This window comes from Ciconia boyciana, chromosome 2 (assembly GCF_034638445.1).
Source record: "Ciconia boyciana chromosome 2, ASM3463844v1, whole genome shotgun sequence".
NCBI lineage: Eukaryota > Metazoa > Chordata > Aves > Ciconiiformes > Ciconiidae > Ciconia > Ciconia boyciana.
The window spans coordinates 162,722,238-162,739,996 of record NC_132935.1 but is presented as its reverse complement, the minus strand read 5'-3'; the positions used below and the strand labels follow the sequence as shown (position 1 = coordinate 162,739,996).

General features: G+C 36.1%; 1 protein-coding gene across 1 annotated transcript in view; it reads left to right on the top strand.

Moving 5' to 3' along the window:
* Positions 1–17,759, top strand: part of LOC140648562 (sodium channel protein type 5 subunit alpha-like) — a 64,573-nt gene that overhangs the window by 1,430 nt on the left and 45,384 nt on the right. The window contains exons 2-6 of the mRNA XM_072854777.1: positions 5,357–5,489; positions 6,607–6,763; positions 14,037–14,344; positions 15,781–15,899; positions 17,284–17,373. Of these exons, the coding sequence (XP_072710878.1) occupies positions 14,063–14,344; positions 15,781–15,899; positions 17,284–17,373 (491 nt within the window). The 5' untranslated portion in view covers positions 5,357–5,489; positions 6,607–6,763; positions 14,037–14,062. The remainder of the gene's footprint in view (positions 1–5,356; positions 5,490–6,606; positions 6,764–14,036; positions 14,345–15,780; positions 15,900–17,283; positions 17,374–17,759) is intronic.

Below are 17,759 nucleotides of genomic sequence, written 5' to 3'. Positions count from 1 at the left end.
AATTCAGATGAAGCACAAGAAAAACCTTTTTGGCAGTGAGAATAGTGAAGCACTAGAATACATTGCATGTAAAGGTTTTGGAATCACCATCTGTTGTAACGAGACTAAACAAATATCTCCAATTACATCAGTAGAGTTGATGCTGTTTTGGGCTAAAGCATGAACTAGTTGGCTTTAGGACATCACTTCCAACCCTATTTTTTTAAATATAATTATACAACTACAAGTAGAAAATGTTTTTCATAAACAAAGGCCTCTTTAATCCTCCAGGAAAAGCTGTAATAGGTTCTATAGTCGGGATAAGAGCTACATAAATTCAAGGTATGAAGATGACATGTATTTTAAGACCAGCTAATCACTGAAAAATATCCCCAAAGGACATGGTAGATTCTACATAGCTTGAAACCAAAAGTATTGTAGCCTATATATAATTTATGGGCATGACTCAGATGCAACTGTTTGAAATTACTGTATTTAGTCTGTATTTTATGGGATGTGAAACTTGGTGATCTTAAATCCTATTTAATTTTATTGTGTGACTAAATTTTCCTGGGATATTATATTCTACATGTCTGCATAAGCAAGATATTCAAGTAATACAACCCAATCGCTCTATTTTTGACTGCTGGATGAGGAGTTAGTTTCTCCACAGGCACAGAGGAGTGAGAGAGAGTTCCTTGAGTCACTAAAGCAGTTGGCATGTCTGAGCGTTTATCACAACTGGGCCACATATGAGCAAAGGGCTCTGCAGATGCCGTAGCAAAACAGTGACCACCTACACATTTTTAACGACTGCCAGTTATTGTAAGTAGGAGATATGGAACCAGTGTGATGGCAACTGGAAGCAAAGGAAGAAACTAAATTTTCAAGCCATTTTGATAAATCAGATACCCCAGCTAGGTAGAGAGGAGGAACAGACACAGCTGAAATCCAGGAGGCTTTGGAGAAAGGAGATAAATTATTATTTCAGCATTAACTTTGTTTTAAATTTGCTTTCTTGCATTAATCTAACTACTAAATGCTGTATTCTAGTTCACCAGCATGTATGGTTTGTTTGTTGGTTTTTAATTTGTAAAGCTGTTTGGTATTACATAATTTTAATGAGCTGCATTCTTGACATGTTGAAGTTTAGGCTTTAATCTTACAGGGAGCTACAGTAAGAAATAGGTTTGAAACCAAATGGCTCAATCTTTTTTAGTGCTCTTGCATTCGTCATTTCATGGTTGTGTTTGGAGCCATGCAATGAAAGGTGGGACGTCAAGAATAAACTGTGTTAGCAAGATTGCATCAGAAGTGCTGGAAATCTTTCAGGCATTGTAGTAACAATATTTTGCATGCTCTTAGCATCTTACTTTTGAGAAATATAAAATGCTTCAAAAATACTAATACTGTTTTTCAGAATACTAAGAAGAAACAGATGGAATAACTTGAACTGCAGGCACTGAGCTAATTTTCAGACTTATTCAGTGTACATTAGGTCATTAGGCGGAAAGCTACTTTGTGTAACAATGCATTTAATGTGTACTTACCATAAAAGCTATTTCCTGTTATTCTGTAAAGCCAATTAGCTATTTACCAAATACCAAATTTCATGTCCATGTGATTTCTTATTTCATAGTGCAGCATGAAAAAAGGGAAATGGCAATCATATAAATGATTATCTTGATAAATACATCATGTACATTACACTATTAGATTTTTTCTAAGAGGGATTGGGGCACACCTTTAGTTTGTCTCAGAGATACTTATTAGCCAGAGCCCCTCATGTTTTCTGTGACAGACTCATGCCTTTAGATATTTTGTATAATATAATAGTTTCTCTCTGTGTGTTGGTTTTGGTTTTATTGTATATGTAATATTTAGTTATTCTGCATTCCAAGTAAAGCGAAGAAGATGTATTTCCTCACTATTCTTTTTGCCTGCTGTCCCATATTACTCTTGTTCCGGGGATATGATATTTAGTAAGAGACATTCCTGGAATCTCATCTAGGTCTTGAAATGAAGGAGAATCCTGAAGCTTCTGGCCAGCAGCTGAATTAATTCAGCCTATGATGGATGCATTTGTGTTTGCATTGTAATAAATGTGTGTGCATTATTTAGAGATAGCTCTTAATGTGATATGTCAGAGGTTATAGTGTTTCCCAAATTGTGGGCATGCCTCTCCCTGTCTGCCACTTTAGGTTACTGACAGGAAGGAGGATTGCAAATTCTCTGAAGTTGCAGCTGTAGTAAACAGAAATCTCTGCAAATAATTTTCATTGCAAGTTTATCCAATACAAATGCTTGAATTACCAAGGAGTATAAAATTTTATTGCAGAGCAATGAACTGCCTCCATTACATGAACTTGTAAGAAATATCATTTATGAGCTGCAAGCATCAGGGTTAATAACAGTTACACTGCTCCAAATATGTGTTGCAAAGAAATATTGTCCTCTGAAAATCTGCTATCGATTCTCAAGCTGTGTATATAGAGCTAGGTAGGGATTAGAAAATGAAGGTCTAATGTAATCAAACACTGATGATTCTGAGTATTTGAGAAGGCCACAAGTGTTCACAAGTTGTTTCTATACTTATTGTCCATCCTGTTAAATATATATGCCCTTTTTTTGGTCCACATTTGATTAGTTTCAACTTCAGCTTTTGTTTGTTAGATTGAAGAGCCATCCACTATCGATGCTCTCATTCATTTGTAAATCCTTATGATGTGATCAAGTCACGTCTCCGCTTCTTATTTGAATGATTGAGTACGATGGAAGCCATCGCTGAATTGCCGTTTTATCCTGTACCACATTTTTCAAAGATATTTACCTGAAAGACATAACCAAGATGGTTTTGATAAGCTTGTCTTCCTTTTAAACACACAGGTTTGTTTCCCCAAAAGTCTCTAAAGATCTATACACAAAATAGTAAGCTTACATAGTTTTTTGTTCTATTTGGCATCAGTGTCTTGACAAATGCAGTCATCAGGGGGACCATATTTGTGCAATTACCTGTGTGTGTTCCATGTTGCTGTCATGTGGCTGTCCCGCAGAAGGTCACCTGAAGAGTCATTGCACCAAAAGCAGAACAACTTTCCCAGGCACTGAGCACCAATAATTGGGTTTCGAGCAGAGGCAAGGAACCATGTGGTTTGCACACTGAAAATTTGTATAGAGTGCTGTTGCTCCAAGGCAGTGTGCAGATTTGAGGGCTTAAGAGAAAATCAGATTCTTAACATAGAAAAGCTAGGATTTTCTGTTGAGAAATTCTATCTGTTATGATATCACTTAGGTAGGTTTACCAACTTTCACAGAGTTGCAGTAATGAGGAGGAACTGTTTATTTTTAACTCTAAAGTTACTTGGAAAACTTTTTTCATTGCATGTGGTAGGGAGGCAAAAATAAGAGCAGATTTCTGTTAATATCAGCTTTTTGCTATGATTATAATTTGTGTTTATGTTTAATGTTTTTGTGTTTATGTTTTTTGTGTTATGCCCAAAAGAGACATCCTCTATTCCTGTAGTGTTGCTATCTTTAAAGAAACTGAAAGTATACCATACTTGTGCTCCGTCTGATATGATTTCCATTCCCTGCTCTCCAGAGACTGAGATTTTGCCTTCAGGAGAGCATTTTGATGTCTGTGTTCATACCTATTTGCTGTCATGTGCACAGTTGAATTTTCTGTGTCTTGTGGGGTTTTCTGTGTGAAACAGTGGTTTGCGTTTGCTGATGCTAATGGAGGATCATCAGCATCACTGTTTGTCACAGAATCACTTGTGGTCACTGTCAACTCATGGGCAGTGAACCATAACCAGAATGTGCAATAAGGTTCTTAATTAGCAGTTGTGATTTGTCTCTGTGAGAATCTTAACCTAAATTAAGCAATCAAAAGATACTTTATATCAAATTCCATAGAGTTCTTCATCAGTGGATTCCACAATCTAGTTATGTATTGTATGACTTTGTTTTGCGCGATCCATTTCTTGAAAATATAAAGTGTCTTTCTCAGGCTCAAGTAATTTTCCTTCCAGCTATTATGGTTGAAGTTACTAGATGTTTTTAGCATGTAAGTAAAGTAATGTTGATTTTTCTGTTGAATTTTTTATGAACATGTTTGTTTTCTCTCTGTAAAACACTTTTTAACTTGAACTTTCTGTGCATGAGTGTTGTGTGAATAACAGAGAGGCTGTTGAATAGGTCAGTATACAAATTTCAGAATTAGATTTACAGATGTGTCAGTTGACAATAGTGACTTATTTGTTTGAAATTTAAGTTCCATTCCCTCTTGTATCCGTTTGGTATCTTGTGTCCATTTTGTAATTTTAGCCAATTATAGACACAGTATCTTTAAGACACAGATACATCTACAGATGTATCTTAAAGGGGGAGGTAGTGAGAAGGATTAGGTTTTCAAAGCTCTGAGTTTCAAACTTCTAACATATATTGGAGGGTCCCTGGTCAGTGAGCTGTTGAGGGAAGGTTGCAATCAGATAGGAGAAGGAGGGAAATGGTGCTGAATTTGTTAGGAACTTAAATAGCAGTCTTGTTCCTATAAATGGGAAAAATAGGAAGAGGAACCTTGTATGAACCCTCCTCCCTCTAAGACAGAGGCACGCATTGTGTGTCTATTATCCCACTGAATATAGGAGACGCAGATTTCTAGGATTATACCACAGAGTATTTCTCAGTAAGTGGAAGCTAGCAGACGAGGCAGCTGGATAGAATTTGAGGATAAGAGGGTCATGCAGTGTGCATAAACTGTCAAATGCCTTGGTATCCTTAATGACCGTATTTCTCTGATCAGTAATTTAAAGCAGCATCTAGTGTTTCGAGTTATGGCATAGTCACAAGATACATTTAATTATGCAAAAATCTGTTTTTTCAGCTCTTTACATCTGCACACTCCCAGTCGTTAGACTAATGGTGGTGTACTAATGCTACCAAGGAAAAATATTTTTCTTGTGCTCTGGCAATAAAAACAAAAAATAAGAGTGCTGTACTTTGCAGTTAATGGAAGAGACAGATCCATGTCAAGAACATGGTGACTAAATTAACAGCGTTAGTAATTTCTATAATGAACGTTATATTTTTGTTGTTAAACTTCAGCTTTTTTTTTTCTTTTTTTTCTTTGTACTGAGGAATAATAAATGAAACTGGGAAGAAAACAATGTTCTTACTATGAAGCTAGTTTTCTGTCCCCTCCCCCCTCCTTTAAGAAACTGGCTTCCTCATAGGAGAAAGTAAATTTCACATAGTAACACAAGAAAAGTTACTTGTCTATACGTTTTGCTCTTAGCTGCAAGTCCTAAGGCTTTCTTTTAACAGCTACAGATAAAAATCTAGTTGTTTTCCACGCCTTCCTTTTTTCCGATTGTAGATATTACAGTGTGCAAAAAGGGCAGAAGGAGTGCAACTCTTTTTGCTCCTTTGAGTTCTGTCTCTACTCCCTGTGCCCCGTTTTTCACAGGAACGGATTGATGAAGAAGATGCAGCAGAAAAAATACTTCCAGGTAAGAATCTTTTTTGTATTTAGTCATTCTAGCTGGAACAGCATTGTAAATGTGGCTGCTTTTGACCGTAGCAGATATAGTGTCATTATAGAATGATGCTTTACTCATCTTTAAGATTCTGCTGTCTTAATTGAACTTGCCTTGAGAACATACTATTGCTTTCTGGAAAAATAACTTACGCTGGAACTTAAAATGGCTTATTGTTATTTGCTTCACAGAACACTTAGCGTCTTTATTTCTTTAAAACCGTCTGTAGTTGTTTCCTTTGCTGATGATACCTATCAAGCAAAGTGTTTGATCACAATTGTTTTTCTGTTTGGATGCATTAGGGCTGCCTGGCTTTTAATGGCAGTGTAGGTCCTTCAGTAGAATTCTTCCAGCAAAACCGATAGTAATTCTTATCATCAGGAAAGATGATAGGAAAGATTTAAAATCTACCCAATAAAGAGTAAAAAAAAATTTTGGACAGTAATGGGTTCTGTTGATGTAACTGTAAGAGATATAACTGTGCTTAGCAATAGGGCTTACCATTAATTTATACCTGCTAGTATCCAATACCTGTTGCTAGGAGGCTTTATACATAACACTTATTTAAATAAATATAAGCGATTTCAGATATGAGGGTAAATGTGGTTTTTATTTTGCTCAAACAAGGTTTGTATATTTTAACAGAAGTTATGGCATAATGTGATACTGAATGTGTTTTAGGCTCTGATCTTGTATATATGAGATAGTATATTTGACTTTGAGATTTTGTCGTTATAAGGTACAATGAACATACATCATAGCCTGGGAACAATAAAAAATAGAAATTAAGAATGAAAACCAGTAATATGTAACTCAGATTTCTAACCAAAAGCTTTTAATGAAGGGCAAAATTTGTGCCATTATTTAATATATGCTAGAAAGTTCATCTGGTTAAAACCTCAGAATGAAAAGTGAAGCAGGACAACTTTTGCTTTCATATATATTTTATAGATATATTTCTGATTGAACACAAAAACCTCTTTGCTTTTAATAAATGTAACTGTGATTTCAGCAGAAAGAAAATAATTGATTAATATTTAGGTGGTTATTCTTCAAAAGTATCACCCATGCACTTTTTCCTTTTTTACAGTGTTTCCAGTGAGATCACAAAATTTCCTTTATTGCTGTCAGAAGAGCAACCAAGCTCCTCCCTCCATCCCTCCCCCAGGCATCCCAATACAAAAGAAAACTTTCTGCATGGGAGCTAACTAGGCAGATAGGATGTTCCTTTGAACGGCGTGGTGAAGGTGAGAAAATGAAGACTTTCTGTGTCTTTGAAAATACAAGCTGGCTGAAATTAGCTTAAGAAATCAGTGTGAGGGGTTTTTATTTTGAAAGGGATGTTGTAAGTATTTTGGTTTTGCTAAATACTTGTATACTATAAGAAATTTAAATTTCTAATTTTCTTAATTTAAATCTATGTTTCATAAAAATACTCAGGGATATATGTATACATGTATGTATATATATGCAAAAAATATGTGCACACATGCTTTTAAGTCTTAGATGTGGTTTTATTTTAGGTACAGGTAGCATGTACATGAGAAAATGTGCCTTTAATGTAGAACTACTATATTGCTGTAAACATGCAGCTCTTTCTTTAGTTCACATGTGGCAGTATAACATTTTACTAAACATTAATATATTTCTCATATTCATTACTGACTACTTTTTGTCTTGTGGTTTGTTATATTGGCTTATGCACAGTAGTCCTCAAATTGGCTTTAGTACTATCTAATCTGAGCTGTACTTATCTCGAGATAATGGAATTTCTTTACCTACACAAATCTGGAATGTTTTTCTCACAAAAATGCTGGTGAGTGATTCTTTTTTCAGGCTATTTAAGTAATGCACAACCTAGCCTGTTGCATACATTTCTGATTTTGGAGGCAGTGAGTGAATAGATTTTATTATATTATATTGATATGGTGAATAGCTTTTTATATTGCATCTGATTTAAAAAAACCCCACCGGTAGATATTTATCCAAACACAGTTGTTGGTGGCGGGGGTGGCAGGGAGTGGGGGACAAAGTGCTAGGTGGAAGAAATGGCCATGTATTTTAGAAACAGGAGTAGCCCAATAAAATTTCCAAGTTTGATTTTAGAAAGGACTAAGATAAATCTGTTAAATCTGTTGATTAATATGGGTAGTTAAATAGAATAAAATGGTGATCAGAGAGCAGAATTATCTTCTCTTTATTGAAACTGAGTAGGTGATAGCAGTAGCTTTTTATAAGGTATTGTACAACACAGAAAAGAGAGAATTCTTAGCCTATTTCATAAGGTGTTGCTGTGAGCTGCTTTCTCATTTTTTCTTTTTCCACATGAACATCTTTTTCCAGATGAACAGCGGTTCATCTGTTTCAGAAATATTTGAGCTACATATTAAAAATCGTGTTTTAATTCCTTTTTTAATCATGTTTCTGTGGAATGTAAGTTATTATTTTTAATAATGGGCATTCATTGCAGTATACATGTCTAGTGCATCCATGGTAATGATGAACTTGGAGATGCTTATAATATTCAGAGTTTTCAGATCGGTGTTTCCTGTTATATATAGTGAACTGACTGAATGTAAAGTTTGAAATGTGAAATAGCTAATACAGACTATTGGCTTTGCTAGCATCTGGTTCTGCTTTTGTGGATCTTATAGGAAGGTGACTCCAGAGTGTTAGAGGTCTCTGCTTAACAGCAAGGAAAGTTTTGGCAGCTATGGAATGATTCAGTGCAAGATTGATACCTAAATGCAGCTCTCTGTGTGTGATCTAGGTGTTTAAACTCCCATTAGTCAGTGGAGATTTAGTTAATGTTGTCACTGGAGTTTTAGATGATTTTAAAGTAGCTGTCTCCCTTTGGTCATTTGGATATCTCTAGCCTTGATTGACTATACATACCACTAGATATCTACTGACTGTCATGGGAGTTAGGATGCCTTGTTCACGTCAACGAAGATGTCTTTGTCTGCAGGCTGTATCCATCCGTAACATCTTTGTGTTTCTGTATGTCTGACCTATGTGTTAATATAAATTTGTATATTTTTAAGGTACTAGAAAGGCTACTGATTTTGTTGATATAGTTGAAAAGACCATCTTGTTCCATGACCCAAAACTGAATGTGATGTGTGCACTGAAGTGTGGTTAAGTACTCCTTCATGAACTGCTTGGAAATAACTGGTTCTGGATGTTTTGTTATTATCATTGTCTGAACTATGTATAAGATTTATTAAAATTTTATTTTGCAAATGCTCACTTAAAATGAGTTTTGACAAATACACTGATTGGTCAAAACGAGCTTTTTGGAAATACTGTGGATAAGTACTGAAAAAGGAACAGGGCTCTGACTAGAGCATAGATTTTAATAATTCCAGTCCTGTGGTGGTGAATCTCATGGTAAGTATTGCTCATGTTTTATTCTTTTATTTATTCATTTTAAGATACTTCTTGACCTATGTTAAGCAGACAGTTATTTGATTTTGTGCTTTCAAACAAAAACCTACCACAGGGACATATTTTTATTCTTTATTCCCATGTGAAAGAATCTACTAAATGCATACTAAAACCAAACTAAACAGACAGTTTACCCTTTATTTTTTCAGATCCAGGTGCTCACAGGAAATATTCAGTGGGTGGCTATTGACAAGGGAGTGAATAGAAATAATTTGAGACTCAGAATTGATTACTATACATGTAGAACTAGATTGAAACACAAATAAGGACATTTTTCTATTTATGTTCCTACTAGTTTTCCCATCTTATACTTGGGAAACTCCTCTTCAAAAAACACCCCTTACTGACTTTGATAGTGTTTTACTGAGCAGTTCTGTTAGTTTAAATTCCTCCCTTACGGACCATTGAATATCTTATGGTCAGTAGTTTGGTTGCTGTTACCTTGTTGCATATGAAAGGAACTCTAAGTGCTTTAAGGGAGCTAAAAGGAGTTCTGAAATTCACATAAATGGAACCAAATTAAGGAGTTGCATATAGGGCTTGAATTTGTATTTTGTTTTCCATTCTAAAAGTCTAAATCTGTTAATTATATCTCTAGTGATTAGTCATTACTCCAGTGAGCACTTTGTAATTTGTGTCTGTGAAACATTATATTAATAGACTCATTTTTTGGCAGTACTTTGCTATTCTAGAGAAAATTGTCCTAAAGGAGAGCTTTTCTCGTAAGAAATTTTTATAGATAATTGTACTATAGTAGTGCCCATGTGTCCGTTTCATTTAATGACTTGTTTTTCATCTCTTTTTAATACTTTGCAGATCATTTGTTCAGTAAATTTCATCAGTATACCTGGAATTCCTTGGGTTTTGACATAACAAAATTCCGTGTCATTTCCACAGTATCCAAAGTCAGCCTTAAGACAGTTAGACTAACCTAAAACTGTGGCTAGCTATATACACTGAATTCAGTTAATCTCAAGATGAGAAAAATAAGTAATTTCCATTTTAATTAGAAAACAAAAAGGTGAATTTGAAGACATATTTTTGTATCCCTGATCCTGTAGAGAGTGGTCCTTTAGTAACTGAAGGTCCCACCAGTGCATTTGTATCAGTTACTGATGGACCGTGCTCTACTATAGGACCAGAGATATCAAAACCTGTCGTAGGATTTGCAATTCTTAATTTAATTAAAATGGAAATTTCTAACATATCCTATATATAAAATTAACAGATCTGGACTCTAGCCTTGTATTTGCCTTCAGCAGCATACTTTGGGTAGTGTATTGTTAGGATTTCCGCAGGCTAACTTGTATTTACACACCCAAGTTTCTTCTCCCAGGTTCTAGAAGAAATCCCATTCAGTAGTGCTTTAGCTTACTTCTGAGAACACTTGTTCTGTAGCTTCCCTCCCAGAATCGTTTACTAGGGAGACTTTTCTATCCAGTGCAAAGACTGAAATTATTTCTAAGGGTAATACTTTACCTCAGTGTCTTGACTTAATTCAGCTAGTTCAGCAGCATATGATGAGGTGGCCTGTGTTCAGCTGAGCTTCAGGAATTTCGAGTAGTCACTCTGTCTTTTCAAATTTTTTTAGTCACCTGTATCACAAGGATTTTTTCAGTCACATCATCTTAGCTTCCTTTTCCCTAACCTACGTCACAATCTGTAAATGCTTGGCAGTTAATGAAAGGCCAAAAAGTCTGTTGTTCCACGTGAGTACAAGTACATTGCTGGTACAGGTCTTTTGAAGAAATCTCATGTTGTCCATGAATGCTTATCAATTATGACTTCTCGTCACTGCTGCTGAAGGGGATGTGCAGGGTTTTTTTGCTCTTGATCACTGCTTTTGACAGATTCAGCCTTCATTTTTTAAAAAAAATTCATCTCAGAAATCCTTAATACTAAAACAATGTTTGTATTAACTAAAGCCATTTTCTTTGTTTCATTTATTACAGTCAATGTAGTTACCTAAAAGCTCAGTGTCTCTGTTGTCCTTAAAACTGCTTTGAAGATAAAATTAATCTTCTTAGAATTATTAAAAATTGGAAAAGAAAAAAAAGAGCATGTTGATTTTCACTTTGTCTTTTGAGCTTTCCATTAGAAATGGGTCTGTGTGGTTTTGCAAAGTAACAGTTCTTTGATTATATACTTTCAATTTGTTACCATGGTAAATTTTGATCTCTGAGTCGTGGCCCTGATCAGATCTGAACTTGCTTGTAAAGTCCCAAGAGGAAAAAAAACCTCAAAATCCCCTAAACCAAAACAAAATCGTTGCACAATCATTCTGGCTCCAGACAGCTGCATATTCTTTTTAAAGAAATACATCTATGCATTTAAAGAAGAGAGCTATAATTACAAGAGAGTATTGATTCTCTGTCATGGTCCACACGTGAGCTCACAAAACTGAAGTAGCATAGCTGGACTTTGGGCAATCAAAAATGCAGAGTGTTTTAAAGACTTGTTGCTGACCAAAAGTGTTTATTAGATGGGAGCAATTGGCTTTGACATAAGTCACAAAGGGCAAGTCGTCCTGTAATGGGTCAAAATTTTCTTCATCTTTTGTGGATGAGAACTGCAGGCGTGTAAATTGCTGTCACCTACAAGTAATGTGGTAAATTCGGGCCAGAAGTCATTAGTAACTGAATACTTACGGTGATTTGCCTTAAGTCACTTCAGTGCTTCTCATTACCTTGCCACCCTTCCCCTTTGTCAGTAATTTAAACTCAAGCAGAATAATTGAAAATAAATTCTTAAGGTACTCTGCTTATCCTGAGAAGGATTGCAGTATTTGTGAATATGTCAGAACGTGAAGATGCTTCATCATATTTACCTTTTCCCAGGCTGGTATGGGAGGCAAAATTGACCCATAGCTGTCAGCATGAAGAAACAAGTCAATGACTTGGATCAAAATCCGAGTAGTTAGTAGTGATTAAATTTGTTTCTTCTGATGTGTGGAAAAGAGTAATTATTAAACAAATAGACGTAACCAAGATCTCCAGAAACAGCAGACACTCTACTGCAGAGCCACAAAGCATTAAGGCACTGTGGAATTCTAGGACAGACTAATCTTCCTATTGACCTGCAGTTGTGAGGAGGGCAATACCAGATTTACTTCATTATTTGTTTTGTAGTAGTCCTTTATGGTGTCTTTAGATTGTTTAAATTCTGCATAACAGTCAGTGGGTATGGAGCTTCATGAAGGTTGATCAGTGGTGAAATCACCTCCTAGTGAAGTTTGTTTTGAGGAAGTGCAGGTCCCTGGCTTTTCTAAGCATATAGAAGAGGGGTGGTCACAAGCAGAATTACGCACAGCAGCTATCCCAGTTCTATCACTGGTGTTACTGTAATTTTTTGAGAACTGTGTACTAAATGGTTCTTCATTATCAAGTCTTGGTGTGAAAGTATGCAGGACTCGTCAGCAAAGTTAGTGAAATAATATGAAGCAGCACGCTATGCTTTGTAGTGTGATACATCATACCGTTTGTACACTTGTGATATGTCGTGTCAAGGCAAATTAATTTCAACAGATGTCTTATAAAAACTTCAGGAAATCTGGAGGTATATTTGAAACTCAGATGTTTCCCAGACACTGCATCTTGGTTGTGGCCTCAGTTTATAAAAGTTTGTAATACAATTTGTTATTTAATGTCAATGCAAATATTATTTCATCAAACCACATATGGTAGAGCCTTAGTTGTGACCACATTCTCAGTTTGCTACTCAACAAAATTAGAAAAAAGCCTCATGAGCAGAGCTTTTCAGCCGTAACTAAATGGCACGAGGGAAAGAGTTCAGAGTCGGAACAACAGGAAGAGCAAAGCACAAACATGACTAACAAATCAGCAGAATCAGAGGAGAGCAAAGCTCAAGACTGGTAAGGTAAAACCTGCCATTTCTTGTGTTGTTTTTACTACAAGACATAAATATCTCCTTGGATGTACTCAAAACTCAACTGGACAAAGCCTTGAGCCAAATTCAATGTTGGCCTTGCTTTGAGCAGAGGATGGATCTGATGAGCTTCAGGGTCCTTTCCAATTAGACTGTTTTGTGATCCCATGTAAGCAGCAGGGGTGGTAGATATGGAACTAACTTCTGTTTGCAAGAAGTAAAGAGGTACAGTAACTGAAGTGCAAGGCTGCTGATACTATAAGCTGCTACAGAGAGAAACAATTAGGTGATTGTCAGAGTTCTGACAGAGATGTGATTTTGTCGCTTCCTAGGTAGAAAGGCAAAGGAAAAAAGTATCTATCTCTTCTGCAACCTGAATTATACAGGGGGGATCCAGAATCAGTTGTTGATCTTTGTCGGTTTTGTTTTACATTACCCTTTCTTCTAAATGAATGTGCTTCTAGTTGGTTTTGCTTTATATCCTGGGGTGCATCAAACACAGCATAACCGGCTGGTCAAAAGAGGTGATTATCCCGCTGTATTCAGCGTTGGTGCGGCCTCGCCTGGAGCACTGTGTGCAGGTCTGGGCCCCACGATTTAAGAAGGAGGTGAAGGTCCTTGAATGCGTCCAGAGGAGGGCGACAAAGCTGGTGAAAGGGCTGGAAGGAATGTCCTGTGAGGAGCGGCTAAGGACTTGGGGCTTGTGTGGTTTGGAGAAGAGGAGGCTGAGGGGCGACCTCATTGCTCTCCACAGCTTCCTGAGGAGACGTGGAGAGGGAGGCGGTGATCTCTTCTCCCTGGTATCCAGTGATAGGACGCGTGGGAATGGTTCAAAGCTGCACCAGGGGAGGGTTAGACTGGGCATGAGGAAGCATTTCTTTACCGAGAGGGTGGTCAAACACTGGAGCAGGCTTCCTAGAGAGGCGGTCGATGCCCCAAGCCTGTCAGTGTTTAAGAGGCATTTGGACAGTGCCCTTAACAACATGCTTTAACTTTCGGTCAGCCCTGAAGTGGTCAGGCAGTTGGACTAGGTGATTGTTGTAGGTCCCTTCCAACTGAAATATTCTGTTCTATTCTATTTTCAGATGGGGTTTCACAGAAGGAAGAAATAATTTATCTAATGGGTATTAGTTTTAAGTTGTGTATTATTTCTGTTATTTCTAATTGTCAATAGCTTTCTCTTTTAAGTTACTTCTAGCACTGAAAACAAACATATGGAAGGAAAAATGGATCCCATGTTTTGGCCATCAGGAGCTAACAGTTTTCGACGTTTCACCCCTGAGTCTTTGGCAGCAATCGAGGAAAGAATTGCTAAGAAAAAAAAGCAGCAAGCCAAAGTTAAGCGGGAGAATAAGGACCAAGGAGTTGCAGAAAAACTTACTCCTCAGCTTGATCTGAAAACCTGCAAAAAACTACCGTCTCTGTATGGGGATCTTCCTGTGGAGCTCATTGGGGAACCCCTGGAAGATTTGGATCCATACTACAGTGATCACAAGGTTAAAACTTTCAAAAGCATTTTTTAATTTAATTTTGTCTGCTGAACTCTTAAGAGATAGTAAAAGCTCTATTCAGGAGATGCTGGTTTTTGATTGTTCTGTAGACAGATCTTCGAACATTATTAGCGGTTTTTTGGGGCAGGAGTGCTAAGGTATGTTCCACGTTATGTAATGAAAAGGTGTTTTAAGTTCCAGTCAGCAATCAGAATTAATTATGAAAATATGATACACTTGATAGATACACTTTGATAGGAACCATATTGTGGGATAACTGATGCTTTGTTTTCCAGAGCAGTTTCTATTATGTCTGTGGGGCTGAACTCACTGTTGTATAAACAGTGCCTGTCAAACAGTAGATCACGCTGGAATTGCTGACTTACTGCAGATGTTTTTTGCTGAATTACAAGTATTAAACAAATTAGGGGAGACATGTTTGAGATATTTCCAGTACTCTGTGTCGCAAAGACATATCTTGTCATTATAATGAATTAATTTTCTGTCATTTTATGTCTCATCAGCTTTGTTTATTGTACCATATTTATATTGCATATACTCCATGCTATTGCAAAGCGTTTTGTTGCCTTTGGGAGTGTGTAAAGTAGATGCTCTAGGAATCCCTTCTAAATGAAATGTCTATTGTATGATTACTTACTATTGAGGTGGACTTGAGCTGAAGAGCAGAAGGTTCCATCCGGTCCTATGTTGCTGTCTTTTATGTATACCAGCAAGTCACTGGAATATAATAATTTAATCAGAGAACATACAGAAAGCTTTGTTCTTCCAGAGGTTTTTTTCTCAAAGTAATCAAAGTGATATTCTTGATGAAGAGAAACTAAGGCTGATTCAGTTGAAGAAATTTAGGTAAAAGTTAGTGAACTGTGTTTTTGATTTAAGAGATTTCATTTTTACTTCATGTGCCAAAAGTACTGAGCTGCGTGGACCTTAAGGTAGCTTAGAGGGAATTTACAGTGTTACTTGATAATTCAGAGATATTGAAAAATTAAAATTTTTGCTTTCACCGGACTGAATTCTGGCAGTCCTACACAATATGTATTTTGTAAATAATCTTGTAGGCTATAAAACTATCCAAGAGTAAGGTACTTTTGAGTGTGATTAACACCATTGTTGCAGTCCCACAATAGTATCCTTTAATTACTCTGACCAAGTGAATATCGTCATTTGCTCTTCAAATTCATTCCCATTACTACTTCTTCCTCACAGGCAATAATGAACTTTTATATAGGTGATGTCTTTCTTTCAAAATGTATCATCAAGTCACAGCTCCAAGTAAGAATATAGGAAAGCTTTACTCATAATTGCAGTTAGATATAGTTCTAGATGCAGATTTGAAAACCTAAACATTTAATTTTTAGGGGAAAATTTCGTTTTGTTAAAATATTTCATATGCTATGAATCTTTTTTTTTTTTTTTAATAGACTTTTATGGTGATAAATAAAAGGAGGACTATTTTCCGGTTTACTGCCATGCCTGCCTTGTGTATAGTTGGTCCTTTTAACCCAGTCAGAAAAGCAGCAATTAAAATTCTGATCCATTCATATCCTTTTATTGGTTTCCCTTATTTCAGTTTTAAAATACACTGTACCATTTTCTGTCATTCTGTTCCTCTGTTCATATTAATGTAAATGTAAGCTCATGTGGCTGTGATAGAAATTTTGAAAAAGTTATATTGAATCTTGTTTTACAACAGCTAAGATATTTACATGGTGTTGGTACAAGTAAAAATGTCAAAAAGCTCATATTTAAAGTCAGATTTGCAGATACCGTTATGAAACAACATTTAGAGGCTACTGTATGATATTTTAGCCCTTTTCCAGAACTTTTTCTAGATCTCTACTATGGTGACAAGCTTAAATTTAAAAAAAAAAAAACAAACAACCGAAACCCCAAAGAAAACAAACAGTAACTCCCTGGTTATTAAAACATGAAGGATGTGATTTATGCCAATGCTTTGCAGAAAGAGTCTGATGTTATCATAAGAAATGTATTTCGTACTCAAGTTTAGAAAGTTCTGAAGAGTGCCCATTTTATATATTTTTGCAAAAATATAAACATCGTTTGAAGAACGTAAAAATGTGAAGGATCACAGGTGCAAAACCACAAGCTGAATAGTTTCTGCTCTTTCTGCCAAACATCTGTTTTCATTTGGAATCATTAATTTGTAGAAATAGGTCCTTTTATGGGAACTTATGGCTGACTTAGAATGCGTATTCATGCTATTAGAAATTACTAAATTTGCTGTTCAGTTGCAAAGAAACCCTAAATTTAAAGCCAATGTTTGTTTTTAAAAAAAAACCACTTTTATTAGGTGACAAGTGAACTTTCATGAAAGGATATTTTTTCTTATGTATGTTTTCATCGCCTGCCACATAATATGAGAAGGTTTTCTGAACTCATGGCAGAGCATAGGTGTCTGTTGTAGGAATGCGTATATGGACTCCCAGTTTCAAAGAACACTGGTTATTGATAATTAAGCTTTTTAATCTGGTTTTCCTAGGCTTAAGAACCCTAGTTATTATGGGGTTGTGGCCCCTTTCACTTTATTCCATGCTCCTGCTGGGAAGAAATGGAGGTTTCTAAAGTTTCAAATAACAGTAGACATCAGAGGACTCAGATTTTTTTCACTTATTTATGTTCCTCATCTCTTCTGTAAAACATACTATGTCCCACTAATGTCCTAACTTCCAAAACTATCTCCACATGCAGATAATTCATTGTTATTTTTAAACCATTAAGTTTACCCAGCTGAGCAGAAGTTTGATCTGACATCAGTTTCTTTGAAAAGCACATGAAAAGTCCTGAGCATATTCAAACCCAAAGTAATTATTTGAATATATGCATGGGTTTTTTGTGTGTATCAGCAACTTTTCTGAACTTCATTGTTTTATAATATAGCACTCTTTCCTTAACTTACTATTCACATTATTTGTTGGCTTTATTACATGTACTGTGGTACTCAATTGTGCTTCCATGGCTGTAACTAAGCTTCCAGAAGCACTCAGCTGGACTGAGTAAGTATCTCAGTTGCCATTTGTTCACTCTTTTTCTAAGGCTACTAACATGCTGGACTGAAAAATTTAAATAATGTGGTGATCATTGAAAATTGAAAATTAAAAATTTTCAATTTGAAAATTCTCAGACAGACCTCTGAGGAAGATTTAGGATTATTATTATTATTATTGTATCACACAGTCTTCTGTGGAGCTTCAGTGCCTTTTCTTAGAGGCTTACACCATATGCCCTTTTCTCTACATTGGCTAATTTTGCCATCTGGTATAACACAGAAGGTTGCCCCATTTTTCCTTTTAAGGATTAAGCCTTTTAGAGAGACTGTGCAGCAGGATTCTAACTTAATATCTCTCATTCTAAGGCAGTAATCTGAATGTCTGTTATGACC